The 16,787-nt window shown below is 47.0% G+C and overlaps 1 protein-coding gene across 3 annotated transcripts; it reads left to right on the forward strand.

Annotated features, from left to right (window-relative positions):
• The first annotated feature begins 914 nt into the window (after window positions 1–914).
• On the forward strand, window positions 915–16,422 carry LOC310828989 (asialoglycoprotein receptor 1-like). Of its 3 annotated transcripts, none has more exons than XM_083707123.1 (9): window positions 915–1,002; window positions 4,319–4,414; window positions 5,487–5,609; window positions 7,020–7,115; window positions 8,078–8,149; window positions 11,164–11,256; window positions 12,686–12,834; window positions 14,146–14,252; window positions 16,180–16,422. In XM_083707123.1, the coding sequence occupies exons 2-9, from the start codon at window positions 4,381–4,383 to the stop codon at window positions 16,322–16,324; spliced, it is 819 nt and encodes a 272-aa protein (XP_083563249.1). In that variant the 5' UTR covers window positions 915–1,002; window positions 4,319–4,380; the 3' UTR covers window positions 16,325–16,422. The 3 variants fall into 3 exon arrangements, with proteins under 3 accessions (XP_083563249.1, XP_083563248.1, XP_083563247.1); XM_083707122.1 differs by having other exon boundaries at window positions 946–1,011; XM_083707121.1 differs by lacking the exon at window positions 915–1,002 and adding an exon at window positions 2,652–3,138.
• The last annotated feature ends 365 nt before the right edge of the window (window positions 16,423–16,787 follow it).

The raw sequence follows: 16,787 nt of genomic DNA on the forward strand, positions 1-16,787 counted from the left end.
AACTATCCTGAAATTAAGTCAGCCACCAGCCTAGCCCCCTGCCAGACAGGAGACGCCATAGAGCACTCCTGATATATAGTTGTCAGGCTTTTTGTTTAGAAACCTTCAAATGAAGGAGATCTTTCAATGTTGATGTGAACTCAAGATCCTTGACATCTGTTGAAGATAAAAATTCAAGATTAACCATCTGTTTTGGAAGGCAATAGGGCAAGGAGGGCAAGAGGTGAGCTGGTAATTAAGATTCCTTGTTGAGACACATGTAAGATATATTACTACTTATTTGTCATTTATATATAGCTCTTTGTGTTCCATAAAAGGACAGAAGGAAATGGGTGTATCTTTTGTGATTGGTTCTAGCAAACAGCCAATAGGAATTTCAACCAGGCTGATTGGACAGAGGCAGCCAAAGGAGGAGCAAGGGGGCTGGATTAAGGAAATATAAGTGCTGGCCAGAATGGCAGGAGGCCAGGCCAGAGCTTGGTAACCATATACCACTGTGCCTCTCATTTATTTGTCTGACAAATAAATTATTATTTTAATTTCTCTATTGCTGCGTTGAATATTTCATTCCAGCTAAGCATTAACCACAAGCAGGGTGCTACACTATTGCAGGATTGGGGCTAATGAAAGGCTCGTTTGCCTCAGTTATATTGATTGACTACCTTCTCTAATTTTGTTCATACAATATTGATTTTTTTTTTAGTTGTATCTCCACCATATGTTCTTTATTCAAGAATGGTGAAACAATACAGGCTATACATGTTGTTAGAACATTATTAGCCATGCTTAAGTTGGCCTGTGTATTGTGGCCCAGGGTCCCGGGCTGCTTAGGTTGGAGCCAGTGAAAGGATTTCTCCCTTCCCCGCAGCCGGAAAGCTCTAAATTTGGGCATGGCAGATGAGCGATGTTGACAGTTCAAAGATTGGGGGCGAGGAGTCCATAGCGAAAGTCTCTGTGGGGAAGGGCAACAGCAAACGGGCCCATAGAGAGACAGAAAAACAGGTAAAGAAGGTATTTTAATGTGTTTTTAATCTTTGTTGGAAGCCACCCAGAGTGGCTGGGGGAAATTAGTACAAATAAATTATTATTATTATTATTATTATTATTATTATTATTATTATTATTATTGCCCCTCTGGCCTGTAGATCCTCTACCCTAGGGTTACCAGATGTCCCTGTTTCCTGGGGACAATCACCGGATTTGCAAATAAATCCCCGGGCAAATTCCATCCCCGGAATGTCCCCGGATTTTATCTAATTTCCCCGGGAAACACAGCAGTGGCAGTCTCAGCAGCCTGGAGCAGTTGGCTCTGGCTGGCTTCAGGAGCTGCTCAGAAGCCCCATATGACGGTGGTGCAGGGGCTCTCAGATGCAGTTTCCGGGCTGCCTCCACCTTCCCTGACCCCAGAAACTAAGCTGTGAAGGGAGGCTTCACGCTGCCTATCGGAGCAGCCCTGATCTCAACTCCTACTTGCGTACAAACAGGAGCGGAGCAGAGATTGTTAGAATTCCTGCTCCGTGATTGCAGTCATGGGATTTTTGTCTTCCAGGTATGTTTTGACTCCACAGAGTAGGAAGTGACGGAGACAGGATGTTTGTGTTACAGTGGTACCTCGGGTTACAGACGCTGCAGGTTATATACGCTTCAGGTTACAGACTCCGCTAACCCACAAATAGTACTTCGGGTTAAGAACTTTGCTTCAGGATGAGAACAGAAATCGTTCTCCAGCGGCAGCGGGAGGCTCCATTAGCTAAAGTGGTGCTTCAGGTTAAGAACAGTTTCAGGTTAAGAACGGACCTCCGGAAGTTCTTAACCCGAGGTAAAGGACCCCTGACCATTAGGTCCAGTTGCGGCGGACTCTGGGGTTGCGGTGCTCACCTCGCTTTACTGGCCGAGGGATCCGGTGTACAGCTTCTGGGTCATGTAGACAGCAGGACTAAGCCGCTTCTGGCAAACCAGAGCAGTGCACGGAAACGCCGTTTACCTTCCCGCCAGAGCGGTACCTATTTATCTACTTGCACTTTTGACGTGCTTTCAAACTGCTAGGTTGGCAGGAGCAGGGACTGAGCAACGGGAGCTCACCCTGTCGCGGGGATTCGAACCGCCGACATTCTGATTGGTGAGTCCTAGGCTCTGTGCTTTAACCCACAGTGCCACCTGCGTCCCTAACCCAAGGTACCACTGTATAATAAGCCAACTATGGCAAGAAGCCTGACACACTTTCAGATGGGGTGAGCTAACTACAGTGGCACCTTGGTTTTAAGAACAGTACGGTTTACAAACTCCGGAAACAGTGTCCCGGTTTGTGAACTTTACCTCGGTCTAAGAACGGAATCCGATCTTTGGAAGGGCACCTCATTAGGAAAAGCGCCCCTCGGTTTAAGAACAGTTTCAGTTTAAGAAGGTACACCCGGAATGGATTAAGTTCGTAAACGGAGGTACCACTGTAGTGTCTGTTTTTAAACTTGCACAGATCAGCAGTTTCAACGAGAAATCTTCACGTGCTCACAGTTTGGGGCACACAGGACAGGAAGGGAAGCTTAAAAAGTTCTGTTTCTCTTGCCTGCATGAGTATAGTTCCGCTTTTTTATTTTTGCCTGCCTGATGGAGGTTCCTCATTTCTGAAATAACCCTGTAGGACGTTTTATAGTCTTTCACTATAAAAGCAGCCCCCAGCGTCTAAATCGAGGCTTCCAGCCTTTTTCAGATTTATCTCACTGGAGCCCTGTGCAGTAAATAAATTGGCCCTCCCTCGTTGAACCCGTGTCTGTCTGGGAAAAATCCTGCAGCAGCACGGGGTTGGGCTAGATGACCCCTGGGTCCCTTTCGGCTCGACGCTTCAACTCCCTTTGGGAGCCAATCCAAAAGGGCTGCCTGTCAGTCCTTTTGAGGAGATAATGATCCATTTGCCGGAGCCATAGAAACACGATTGGTTCCAAAAATCTGGACGCACTCGGGACAAACAGATCACTGTGTTCCCGCCCCCACATGCGTCCGGCTCAAGAATTTATCTTGTGGGTTTTTCTGAAAGGGAAGTGTTGGGGGAGCTGAGGAGCGACCTCCGAGTAAGGAAAAGTCACAGCGTTTGGGACTTCTGAGTTTGGAGAAAAAGGCGATCAAAAGGGGACGTGAGAAGAGGTCTGTATAACATTGATATGCATGGGCATTTGAGGGAGCTGAACGTTGCAGATTCAGCGCAGAGTTGGACTGTGGAACTCCCTGCCACTGGAGGCAGTGACGGCTTTAAAAGAGAATCAATGGAGAGGGCTATTGGTGGCTACTAGGCAGAATGCCTGTGCCCTGCCTCCAAGGCTTCCGAATCGAACCACAAGAGGGGAGAACGGGTCCTGTGTTCGAATCCTGGTCGCGGGTTTCCTACGATGGGCAGCCAGTTGGCCACTGGGAGAACAGGATCCTGGACTCGATGGGCCACGGGCCTGATCCTGCAGAGCTCTTCTCATGCTCTTACGTTCTAGACGACTCCTAGCAGGGTGAAAAATATCTGGCTCTGAAACCAATCCATTTGGCCATACTGGAAAATCAAACAGGAGCATTCAGATTGCAGTCTGTTTTGTGTGTTTTTCCCACCACCAGGAAATATTCTGTAGCTCAGTTTTGTTTTCTCTATAGAGCAATAATTTTGAGTGTTGAATTTTGAGGTGTCTTCGCCAACTCTAGGGTTCGGCATTAAATCAGTTTCCCCCCCTCATTTGGAAATTTCAGTGCGTCGATATCAAACAATTGTAGTCATCTGTAGGCAATGTTTTCACTTAAATCTTAGCTCCAGGTTAATGTAAGTAAGCCAAAATTCATGTCAAACTGAGACCCCATGGTTGTTCCGGCTGGAATAATGCAAAAAATTAAAATGGATTGTGGTTGCTAACTCTTTTGAATCGCAGCCTATTTGGAAACTAATTTCAGTGAAATACATTTAATCTGATGGCTGCTGCAATTAACACCCTGCTTTTCCTTTTGGTGCGTAAAACCACCGCCCAGAGCCCGGCGCCTGTTGTATTTCGTACGTTTTTAGAGAGAGCCTGTGTTAATGATTGAGGGTGTGTTTATTAATCTGCGTATTTTAAACCTGTGTGTCTGATGACGCAGAATTTGAAGGCGGCGATTTGGACTTTGCCGTGTCAATATCTGGCCTAAATCAACTGGGAGGGAGCTGGACTTGTGGAATCTATTGACTTTGAAGTTGGTTGGTTTGTTACTCAGAGAAATCCACTACTTTTACTTTGAAAGCATGGGCGTAGACAAGATTTATGTTGCAGGGGGCAGGATTTTTGCCTTCAAAGTCCCATCCTTCTGGTTCCAGGTTTTTCATGCCCTCTCTGACCCAAAGTGATCAAGCGTCGCCAAGACACTAGATCCTCAAATATGGAGGACAAGGAGGAGGATCAGAGCAGTGGAGGTACGTTTCTCTGTCCATCCTGTTTCTCTGTCTTTTGCAAACCCTCATCTTGTGTATTTCGCCATATTTCTTACCCCGTATGCGCCCAGGTGACGGTGCCACATAAAAACCCATTCCACTTCTGTAAGAAATCAATCTCTTTTTATGTGGCGGCACCTTTGGAACTCCCTGCCAATTGATATCAGGTGGGAACTTGATTGGCGCCTGCGAAAAATATTCTTATCCAGGAAAACATACCCAGGAGTAGTTTAGAAAGTGGATGCAACCCCAAAACAGGTGCAAAAACAACACACACACACACACACACACACACACACACACACACACACACAAATATATATTTATTACAGGTTAATATAAAAAAAGAAAAACAGTTCGATCTATAAACCAATTTCGTATATAAAAACAACACCGACATTTAAAAACAATTGAAGATTTCACCGTCCCTCAGACCTTGTGGGGAGCCGGACTATATTTTTTTGCAGGGGAAATGAACAAATTCCTATGCCCCACAATAACCCAGAGATGCATTTTCAATAAAAGGACACATTCTACTCATGTAGAAACACACTGATTCCCAGACCATACGCAGGCTGGGTTGAGAAGGCGATTGGGCCGGATCTGGCCCCCGGGACTTAGTTTGCCAACCTATGTTCTTTGTTGTTGTTTAGTCATTTAGTCGGTTCCGCCTATTCGTGACCCCCTGGACCAGATCATGCCAGGCACTCCTGTCTTCCACTGCCTCCCACAGTTTGGCCAAACTCATGCTGGTCTCTTTGAGAACACTGTCCAACCATCTCGTCCTCCGTCGTCCCCTTCTCCTTGCGCCCTCCATCTTCCCCAACATCAGGGTCTTTTCCAGGGAGTCTTCTCTTCTCATGAGGTGGCCAAAGTCTTGGAGCCTCAGCTTCAGGATCTGTCCTTCCAGTGAGCACTCAGGGCAGATTTCCTTCAGAATGGAGAGGTTTGATCTTCTTGCAGTCCATGGGACTCTCAAGAGTCTCCTCCAGCACTGTAAGTGGGCAAGGCAGGAAGGCAGGAATAGGCTGAAGAGGTTTCTTTATCCCTGCAGAATTTGGCCTGCGCCACTCGGACTCCTGGGGACGCCAAGTCTGCCCTGGACACCGCCTGGTGTTCATCCTGCTGGGACTCGTCTGCGTCTTCACCATTGCCGTCGCCGTGTTCGGCTTAACGGGTGAGTGGCTCGGCTGGTGAGATGTCCGGCTCCTCGGGTGCAGGTGTGGCAAAGAGGGGTAAAGGTAAAGGGACCCCTGACCATTAGGTCCAGTCGTGGCTGATTCTGGGGTTGCGGCGCTCATCTCACTTTATTGGCCGAGGGAGCCAGCGTCCAGCTTCTGGGTCATGTGGCCAGCAGGACTAAGCCGCTTCTGGCAAACCAGAGCAGTGCACGGAAATGCCGTTTACCTTCCCGCCGGGGCGGTACCTATTTATCTACTTGCACTTTGACGGGCTTTCGAACTGTTAGGTTGGCAGGAGCAGGGACCAAGCAACGGGAGCTCACCCCGTCATTGCGGGGATTCGAACCGCCGACCTTCTGATCGGCAAGTCCTAGGCTCTGTGGTTTAACCCACAGCGCCACCCGTTACCCTAGCAAAGAGGGGAGTCCCCCGAAAAGGGGGACCCCCCGTTCGACAGCCAGGATGTGGGGTCTGCGATTGTGGGGTGGCGAACTCAGAAGAACGCAACCGTTTAGGTGTCAGGTCAAATTATGTTGGAAATTTAAGGTGAAGGAAGGGAACTTTCTACATATGTGGTGGTCCTGTGCTAAGGTTAAGGCTTTCTGGGATATTATCTACAATGAATTAAAAAAGATACTAAAATATAATTTCAGCAAAAAAAACCAGAGGCATTCTTACTAGGGCTAATTGATGGAGAAATTTATAAAAAAGATGTAAATCTATTTATGTATGCCACAACGGCAGCGAAAATCCTCCTGGCTCAATGGTGGAAGCAGCAAGAACTCCCACACTGGAAGACTGGTGAATAAAAATGGTAGAATGTGTGGAGTTGGCGAAGCTGAGGGGGAGAATTAGGAAGAAAAATATCAAACGGACTGGAGCAAATTTATTCATTACCTGAAAGAAAATTGTACTCATTTAAAAACGTTTGTAGCATTAACGTGAAATGTTTTGTAATGTGAACTGAAGATGCTGATTTATAAATAAGAATGTGATCTTTTAAGGTGATTTATAGGATAAAGAAGTGATTATGGGAATGCGAAAGATATGTTATAGACTACAGGGATGTCAGAAAGAGAGACAGAAGGAAGTCAAAGCTCACTTTGAGCAAATAATATAAGTTGTGAATATGTATACTGAATTAAATGAAATATGGAAAAATTTAATAAAAAATATGTTAAAAAAAAAGAACGCAACCATTTAGGACCAGTCTACCTTTCAGATCGACTGACACCCCCCACCTGTGCCCCCTCGGCTGCTTCGATTGGTGGGTTTATTAAATTAATCTACCACCCCTTCTCAGAAGATATTGGATTCTTATTAATGAAAAATTAACTAAAAATATTTTTAAAAAGCAAAACGCCCATAGAAGAATGGGTGTTTCGAACTTTGCTCCCTCTCCCCAGGTCGGAAATCTGTCGGCGAACTGAAAGGGATGGAGGAGACTTTGAAAAGCATCAACCACACGGTCTCAGCGGAGATCACCGCTCTGAAAAAGAAGGGTGAGTCCAGGAAGCAGATCTTCTTCCCAAGTGTAAGGTAAAGGTAAAGGGACCCCTGACCATTAGGTCCAGTTGTGGCTGACTCTGGGGTTGCGGCGCTCATCTCGCTTTACTGGCCGAGGGAGCCGGTGTACAGCTTCCAGGTCATGTGGCCAGCAGGACTAAGCCGCTTCTGGCGAACCAGAGCAGCGCACGGAAATGCCGTTTACCTTCCCGACGGAGTGGTACCTATTTATCTACTTGCACTTTGATGTGCTTTTGAACTGCTAGGTTGGCCGGAGCAGAGACTGAGCAACGGGAGCTCACCCCGTGGCGGGGATTTGAACCGCTGACCTTCTGATTGGCAAGACCTAATGGTCAGGGGTCCCTTTACCTTTACCTAATCCCCATGTTACACCCCCCCAAACTACATCATGAAAGGGGAGGTCTGGTGGCCGTAATCTGAGCATCCTGGACCCTGCCCCATGGTTCTCCTTGCCCTCCACCAAACACCCATCAAGTGTAACAAAAGAGATATTTACATTTCCCTGTTTCCCAGCCAAGTTCATCCCACCCTTTTGTCTTCATCTGGGTTTGTTATTTCTGGCATGGCTACCTGTCTGGCACTCAGGTATCAGGATGCCAGGAATAATCACTCAGGCAGAGGGGCTGCTGAGGAGCTGAGCTCACCTGTCTATATGAATTTCTGAAGTTTTCCCAGTGAGTCAGTACAGAGATCCATTGATCAGTGAATTGTGACATTTGGTATCGTGCAGCAAAGGCCCTTTGAATAGATAGGAAGAAACTGTGATGGGGTGTTTTGTGGGGACAAATCACAAAAGTCGCAAAAGTGCTGATTTTGGTAGTGGGCTGCATGTGCATGATATCTGCTGGAGGGGAAACACCCCCCCCAACCTGTACATAAATTCCTGCAACATCCCCAAACCATTTCCTTCAACCTTACCTCTTTCTGCTGGTTCCAGAGGCAGAAGATTTGAAGCAACTGGTGAAAATTGAACATATGGTGCAAAACCTGACCGAGGAGGCGAAGGAAGGTGCGTCCACGCAGAAGCAGCTGTGAGACAGATGTGGGGGGGTTTCCCCCCCTGTGTGAGGGGAGGTGATGGTTGCACCTGGATTTGGCCAAGCTATACTTTTTAGTTATTAATTTAGGTTAGTAACTATTTTGTTGCTGCTATTATTATTTCTAATAATGATAAGGTAAAGGGACCCCTAACCATTAGGTCCAGTCGTGGCCGACTCTGGGGTTGCGGCGCTCATCTCGCTTTACTGGCCGAGGGAGCCGGCGTACAGCTTCCGGGTCATGTGGCCAGCAGGACTAAGCCGCTTCTGGCGAACCAGAGCAGCGCACGGAAACGCCGTTTACCTTCCTGCCGGAGCGGGACCTATTTATCTACTTGCACTTTGACGTGCTCTCGAACTGCTAGGTTGGCAGGAGCACGGTCCGAGCAACGGGAGCTCAACCCGTGGCGGGGATTTGAACCGCCGACCTTCTGATCGGCAAGTCCTAAGCTCTGTAGTTTAACCCACAGCGCCACCCGCGTCCCTTTCTAATAATGATACCCCTTCATTATACAACTGTAGGTGCTAGGCAAAAAGGTTCCTCTTCAACCAAGCCTTTGGTTACCGTTTTTTTTGCTCTATAAGACTCACTTTTTCTCTCCTAAAAAGTAAGGGAAAATGTGTGTGCGTCTTATGGAGCGAATGCAGGCTGCGCAGCTATCCCAGAAGCCAGAACAGCAAGAGGGATTGCTGCTTTCACTGCGCAGCGATCCCTCTTGCTGTTCTGGCTTCTGGGATTCAGAATATTTTTTTTCTTGTTTTCCTCCTCCAAAAACTAGGTGCGTCTTGTGGTCTGGTGCGTCTTATAGAGCAAAAAATACGGGTAATTGATACCCAATGCCCTTTTAAAATGGGTGTGTGTGTGTGTTATTGGGTTGTTTCCATTTTCTTTTTAATATATATAATTTTTATTAACTTTTCTGTTTCACAATTTAGAATGCTCATTTAAGCAACCTTAAAATATCGGTGATTTCCCTTCTTTTCTTTCCATGGCTCATTTTGCATATCATAAATCCTTGTATATTTTACTAAACCATTCAGTATTCCATTATTAACATCCATCAAAACATATTTACACTGCTGAATTTATATTAATGCTGCTAATGTTTTCAAGTGTAAACAGTGCCCCCCCATATATTCAATAAACATTTTCTAATCGTCTTTAAATGTATGTTCTTCTTGTTCTCTTATTCTATATTCAAAACAAAACAAAATAAATAAAATAACAAAATAAAAAAATTCCTTCCAGTAGCACCTTAAAGACCAACTAAGTTAGTTATTGGTATGAGCTTTCGTGTGCATGCACACTTCTTCAGATATTCTATATGTTAGGTTCATAAGCTGCACATATTCCATCAGTTTTAAGTTCTTTTAGTTGGGACCTCACTCGTTTTCCATTTTTGGGCTACCAAAACATGGGGTGCAGTAGTGACATACATAAATAACATTTTTTGACACCTGGGAATTTCCGTCTGAATTATTTCCCAACGAAGAGGAGACTGGTTTTTTTAGTGGGGGATGACATACTTTTTTTCCAATTCATTATGGATTATTTTCATTTTCAATTTGATTATGCGTTTTGTGATTTTATATTGTGATTTTATGCTCCAAACTGCCCTGAAACCTGAGGATATAGGGCAGTACACTACTACTACTAGGGATGCGGGTGGCACTGTGGGCTAAACCACAGAGCCTAGGGCTTGCCGATCATGAAGGTCAGCGGTTCGAATCCCCGCGACAGGGTGAGCTCCCGTTGCTCAGTCCCTGCTCCTGCCAACCTAGCAGTTCGAAAGCACCTCAAAGTGCAAGTAGATAAAGAGGTACCACTCCGGTGGGAAGGTAAACGGCATTTCCGTGTGCTGCTCTGGTTCGCCAGAAGCGGCTTAGTCCTGCTGGCCACATGACCCGGAAGCTGTACGCTGGCTCTCTCGGCCAATAAAGCGAGATGAGCGCCGCAACCCCAGAGTCAGCCACGACTGCACCTAACAGTCAGGGGTTCCTTTACCTTTACCCGTCCAGGGGTCCAGTATATTCCAAATATTATTTTTTGTTGTATGTGGCTCTCTGATCTGATCTGAACCTTCGCAGGAGCATTCAAGGCACACAACGGTTTTGCTCGGGCTGCCATTTTTCTTTCCTTCCTCTTATTGTAAACAAAAATTGCCCTTTTCCCTTACGGGGTATCCAAGAGCCCATATAGAGTCCTTACATAGGTTCCCTATTGGTAGGAGAAGATAACAGAGGCCAAGCAGAGAATATTGAGAAGCAAAGCAGCTAGTAAGCTTGATCTTTATTGCTCTGTTGCAACAGGGTCTCCCCTCACACGCAGGAAAGGGGGAGGAACCCAGAAAAATGGCGCACAAGGCCTTATAATGACTTTTGAAATTGCCACTCTGTAGATCAAGACCACCCCGAGAAACATCATACATACATCACAGAAGGGGTGTAACCTAAGACCACCCCCCAGGTGTTGTACGCCAGCTCCCTCGGCCAGTAAAGCGAGACGAGCGCCGCAACCCCAGAGTCAGCCACGACTGGACCTAATGGTCAGGGCTCCCTTTACCTTTACCTTACTACTGCTGCTACTCATTTTCCTGTGCCCGAGGTAGTTATTGCCTACAAAAACTATAAGGAATACGAAAAGCTAAAAACACATAAGCATAGCTGTCAACATTTGCCTTTTTTCACATAGCTGTGAAAAAGCATAGCTGTCAACATTTCCCTTTTTTAAAGGGAAATTCCCTTATTCCGAATAGGATTCCTCGCAAAAAAGGGGAAAAGTTGGCAGCTATGTTAAAAAGCAATTAAGCCATAACAAATTAAAACCATGTGAGAAAACAAATCTTTAAAATACAGGTAATAGAAACAGCCTAGCCCATTTCAAAGCCCTTTGAGTAGAAAACGTTCAGTCCCTGAAAATTCATTGGGGGGGGGGCTCAAGGAAAATCATACTGAATGACCCTCATTTCCCTTTGGCCTCATCCAGTGAAGACCCAGTTCCAGGAACAGATCTCTAAACTGCGGACCAGCGTGCGGACCCAGAACTGCGAAGTGGAGAGCATTAAAAGCAACAAGACAGGTCAGGAATGAATCAGGGAGCAGCGCTCAAGCGTCTGTCTGGAAAAGGGGGGTGCATAACTGTGGAAAGGTGGCTCTTGCAATAATTCCCTGGTCCTGAATGGGGCAGCTGTGCCCCTGAAGGACCAGGTGTGCAGCCTGGGAGTCATTCTGGACTCACCGCTGTCCATGGAGGCGCAGGTCAGTTCTGTGTCCAGGGCAGCTGTCTACCAGCTCCATCTGAGACACAGGATGAGACCCTTCCTGCCTGCAGACTGTCTCGCCAGAGTGGTGCATGCTTTGGTTATCTCCCGCTTGGACTTCAATGCGCTCTATGTGGGGCTACCTTTGAAGGTGACCTGGAAACTGCAACTAATCCAGAATGCGGAAGCCAGACTGGGGACTGGGAGCGGCCGTTGAGACCACATAACACCGGTCCTGAAAGAAATACATTGGCTCCCAGTACATTTCCTAGCACAATTCAAAATGTTGGTGCTGACCTCTAAAGCCCTAAACGGCCTCAAAGGCCCAGTAGACCTGAAGGAGCGTCTCCACCCCCATCGTTCAGCCGGACACTGAGGTCCAGCGCCGAGGGCCTTCTCGCGGTTCCCTCATTGTGAGAAGTGAGGTTACAGGGAACCAGGCACAGGGCCTTCTCGGTGGTGGCACCCACCCTGTGGAATACCCTCCTTTCTGATGTGAAGGAAATAAGCAGCTATCCTATCTTTAAAAGACACCTGAAGGCAGCCCTGTTCAGGGAAGTTTTTAATATTTAACGCTGTATTGTTTTTAATACTTGATTGGGAACTGCCCAGAGTAGCTGGGGAAACTCAGCCAGATGTGGGGTATAAATAATAAATTATTATTATTATTCTCAGCGTCTCCAAGTCATCAGGTGTGCATTTCGGTGTTTTTATCTTGCAAATTGCCCTGTGATCCTTGGATGAAGGGCGGTACGAAATAATAATAATAATAATAATAATAATAATAATAATAATAATAATGGGAAGTGGCTTCTTCGGTGGATTAGAGCATATATTGGGGGACCCGTCTTTCAAATACTCCAAATGGCCTCGTTCTCTGTCCGGTTCTGGGCACCCTATTTTAAAGAGGAGATGGACAAGCTGGAAGGTGTGCAGAGTAGGGCAACCAAGGTGACCACTGGTTTGGAAAACAAGCTTTATGAGGAACGGTCGAGGGAGCTGGGTGTGTTTAGCCCGGAAAAGAGGAGACTGAGAGGAGATATGAGAGCCATCTTCCATTATCTCAAGGTCTGCCCCATGGAGCGAGCTTGTTTTCTCCTGCTCCAGAGGGCAAGACTCGAACCCGTGGCTTCAAGTGACAAGAAAGGAGATTCCGACTAAACATTGGGAAGCCGACTCTTTTTCGTAAGGCAGCGTGGATCAGAGTTTGACCTCTCTTTCATTCTTTACCCCCCCTCCCCCCAAAAGTGGGAAGCCACTGCTGCCTCAAAGGTTGGCTCCCGTTTAGTCGCAGCTGCTACTGGCTCTCCAAAACGGACAAGTCTTGGGACGAAGCCAAGCTGGACTGCGAAGATAAAGATGCTCACCTGGTGATCATCACCAGCTACCTGGAGCAGGTAAGTTGGCCCGAGCGATGCAGGGAACTCTAGGCAGGAGAAACACCTTTGAAGGTGACCCGGAAACTGCAACTAATCCAGAATGTGGCAGCCGGACTGGGGACTGGGAGCGGCCGCCGGGACCACATAACACCGGTCTTGAAAGACCTACACTGGCTCCCAGTATGTTTCTGAGCACAATTCACAGTGTTGGGGCTGACCTTGAAAGCCCTAAATGGCATCAAAGGGCCAGTAGACCTGAAGGAGTGTCTCCACCCCCATCGTTCTGCCCGGACACTGAGGTCCAGCTCTGAGGGCCTTCTGGCGGTTCACTCCCTGCGAGAAGTGAGGTTACAGGGAACCAGGCTGAGGGCCTTATCGATGGTGGTGCCCACCCTGTCGAACGCCCTCCTGTCAGATATCAAGGAAATAAACAACTACAGTCATACCTCGGGTTGAATGTGCTTCGGGACGAGCGCGTTCGAGTTGCGCTCTGCAGCAACCCGGAAGGAACGGAGCGCGTCACTTCCGGCTTTCGCCGCTTACACATGCGCAGACACTCAAAATGACGTCGCTCGCATGCACAGAAGCGCCGAAATGTGACACGCACAGACGCGCGGACACGGGTTACGTTTGCTTCTAGATGCGAACGGGGCTGCGGAACGGATTCCGTTCACATCTTGAGGTACCACTGTAGCTGACTTTTAGAAGACGTCTGAAGGAAATTTTATTGTGTATATTAATGTTGGAAAATTTATTGTGTTTTCTGTGGGGAACCGCCCAGAGTGGCTGGGGAAACCCAGCCAGATGGGCGGGGTATAAATAAGAAATCATGTCTGAATTGTGCATTGCTTTGTAATGATTTGTTGGGTCTCTGGACCGTAAGATAGATAGATAGATAAACAAATAGATTAGATAGATAGATAGATAGATAGATAGATCGATAGATCGATAGATCGATAGATCGATAGATCGATAGATCGATAGATCGATAGATAGATGATAGATAGATAGAGATAGATAGATAGATAGATAGATAGATAGATAGATAGATAGATAGATAGATAGATAGATATAGATAGATGATAGATTGATAGATAGATAGATAGATAGATATAGATAGATAATTACAGCTGCGTTGGGACAAACAGCAAACCGTGGAAAATGCAACGGACGTTTGTTCCAATCCAACGCTAAATCACACGGGGTTTTCCTGCAAAGCGCAAAAGGAACTATGGATGAGCCCTAAGAAATGCAATTAATAACACCAACTAAAACTGCGATCTGCCCCCGGTGACACCACTTTTTCTTCTGCCCTCTCTCTCTCTCCAGCAATTTGTGGCCCAGCTCACGAAGCCCCGTAACACTTGGATCGGCTTGACCATGGCTAGCGGCGTCTGGAAATGGGTGGACGGGACGGGCTATACCATCCGCAGAATGTGAGTTTGACCCCCTGCCCACCTGGTGTCCACTCGCATTGCCCTTTTGTGAGGTTCCATGTGCTGGGTATATAATTCAAGAGGATATTTCGCTCTGTAAATGCGAGGTTGTTCCATACAGTCCTGTTGATGGTTTCAGTTACCTTCTGCCAAAAATCTTTCAGTATAGGGCAATGAAAAAAACATATGTTTTAGAGAAGCATTATCCCTATTGCAACTCCAGCCGTTCGATACCTTAGATAGCCCTTCTTTAAAACAAATGTAATGGGGTCCAGGTGACGCGGTTGGCGCTGGGGTCTAAACTACAGAGCCTAGGGCTTGCCGATCAGAAAGTCGGTGGTTCGAATCCCCGCGACGGGGTGAGCTCCCGTTGCTCGGTCCCTGCTCCTGCCAACCTAGCAGTTCGAAAGCGTGTCAAAGTGCAAGTAGATAAATAGGTACTGCTCCGGCGGGAAGGTAAACGGCGTTTCTGTGCGCTGCTCTGGTTCGCCAGAAGCAGCTTAGTCCTGCTGGCCACATGACCCGGAAGCTGTATGCCGGCTCCCTCGGCCAATAAAGCGAAATGAGCGCCGCAACCCCAGAGTCGGCCAGGACTGGACCTAACGGTCAGGGGTCCCTTTACCTTTACCTTTAATGGGGTCCAGTATATTCTAAATATTATTTTTTGTTGTATGTGGCTCTCTGATCTGATCTGAACCTTCGCAGGAGCATTCAAGGCACATAACGGTTTTGCTCGGGCTGCCATTTTTCTTTCCTTCCTCTTGTTGTAAACCAAAATTGCCCTTTTCCCTTACGGGGTATCCAAGAGCCCATATAGAGTCCTTACATAGGTTCCCTATTGGTAGGAGAAGATAACAGAGGCTAACCAGAGAATATTGAGAAGCAAAGCAGCTAGTAAGCCTGATCTTTATTGATCTGTTGCAACAGGGTCTCCCCTCACACGCAGGAAAGGGGGAGGAACCCAGAAAAATGGTGCACAAGGCCTTATAAAGAGTTTTGAAATTGCCACCCTGTAGATCAAGACTACCCCCAGAAACATCATACATACATCACAGAAGGGGTGTAACCTAAGACCATCCCTCAGATGTTGTTGTTTAGTTGTTTAGTCATGTCCGCCTCTTCGTGACCCCCTGGACCAGAGCACGCCAGGCCCTCCTGTCTCCCACTGCCTCCCGCAGTTTGGTCAAACTCATGCTGGTAGCTTCGAGAACACTGTCCCACCATCTCGTCCTCCGTCGTCCCCTTCTCCTTGGGCCCTCCATCTTTCCCAACAACAGGGTCTTTTCCAGGGAGTCTTCTCTGCTCATGAGGGGGCCAAAGTATTGGAGCCTCAGCTTCAGGATCCGTCCTTCCAGTGAGCACTCAGGGCTGATTTCCTTCAGAATGGAGAGGTTTGATCTTCTTGCAGTCCATGGGACTCTCAAGAGTCTCCTCCAGCACCAGAATTCAAAAGCATCCATTCTTTGGCGATCAGCCTTCTTGATGGTCCAGCTCTCACTTCCATACATCACTACTGGGAAAACCACTACTGGGAGAAAAAGAGGTCTACAGAAAAGGAGGTCTACAGCAGAAATCTGAGTGCTTTGTTTACCTCCTGTCTGCCAGGTTACCTGTTAATGGTCACTTGATTGGATTGCCTGGCCAGTCTTTTGTAATGATAAATACTTAGTTCCTGGGCCAGGTCACAGGCTCACACCCTATTCATATCTTAAATGTGCCCTTAAGACAGGATTTGTGAGGAAAGAGACAATGGGGAGGTTTCCCACTTTGACCTTGCTGAGAAAACATTTGCTCAGTTTGGGAATCAAAATGGTTCCAGGTCGGTCTTCCTGTGCTGATCTATGTAGGTGCTTGGTTGGTACGCTTATGAACGTTACCATATATCTAAGACCTCAAAATTCCTATCACACTCTCGCTCTCATTGCAGAGACTGGCGGCTTGGGGAACCGAATACCTTTTCCGTCGAAATGCCGTACAACCCGGCCCACTGTGCCCATCTCTACCGCGATGGGCTGTGGAGCAACGAGAACTGTAACCGCCGCTACAACTGGGTTTGTGAGATGAACAGCTGAGTCGCTGGGACAGAGAGCGCCCAGCATGGAGGCCACGGAGTTTGCCAGGCCGCTCGGCCTCTTCCAAAGTAAATAAACATAACTATTTCGCAAAGAAAGGGGGCACCTTGTCATCATTGTCTATTTCTGGAACGTTTTCGTTTCTCACAGTTTTTACCGGTAATTTTATCGCTGTGTCCTTTTGGCAAACCTCGTCAACCTTAATAAATAGTAATAATCAATTTTTATTTATACCCCGCCCTTCCCGGTTCAAGAACCGGGCTCCGGGCGGCTAACAACAAATTTAAAACTCTTAAGTGTAAAAGAAGCGCAAAATACAGTATAAAAACATGACTTTGAAGTACAGTGGTACCCTGGTTCTCAAACAACTTGGAACCCAAACGCTGCAAACCCAGAAGTACGTGTTCCAGTTTGCGAACCTTTTTCGGAAGCCGAACATACTCCGTTTTGAGTGTTATGCTTG

Source organism: Podarcis gaigeae, assembly GCF_964106915.1.
Source record: "Podarcis gaigeae genome assembly, chromosome: 13".
NCBI classification, from domain to species: domain Eukaryota; kingdom Metazoa; phylum Chordata; class Lepidosauria; order Squamata; family Lacertidae; genus Podarcis; species Podarcis gaigeae.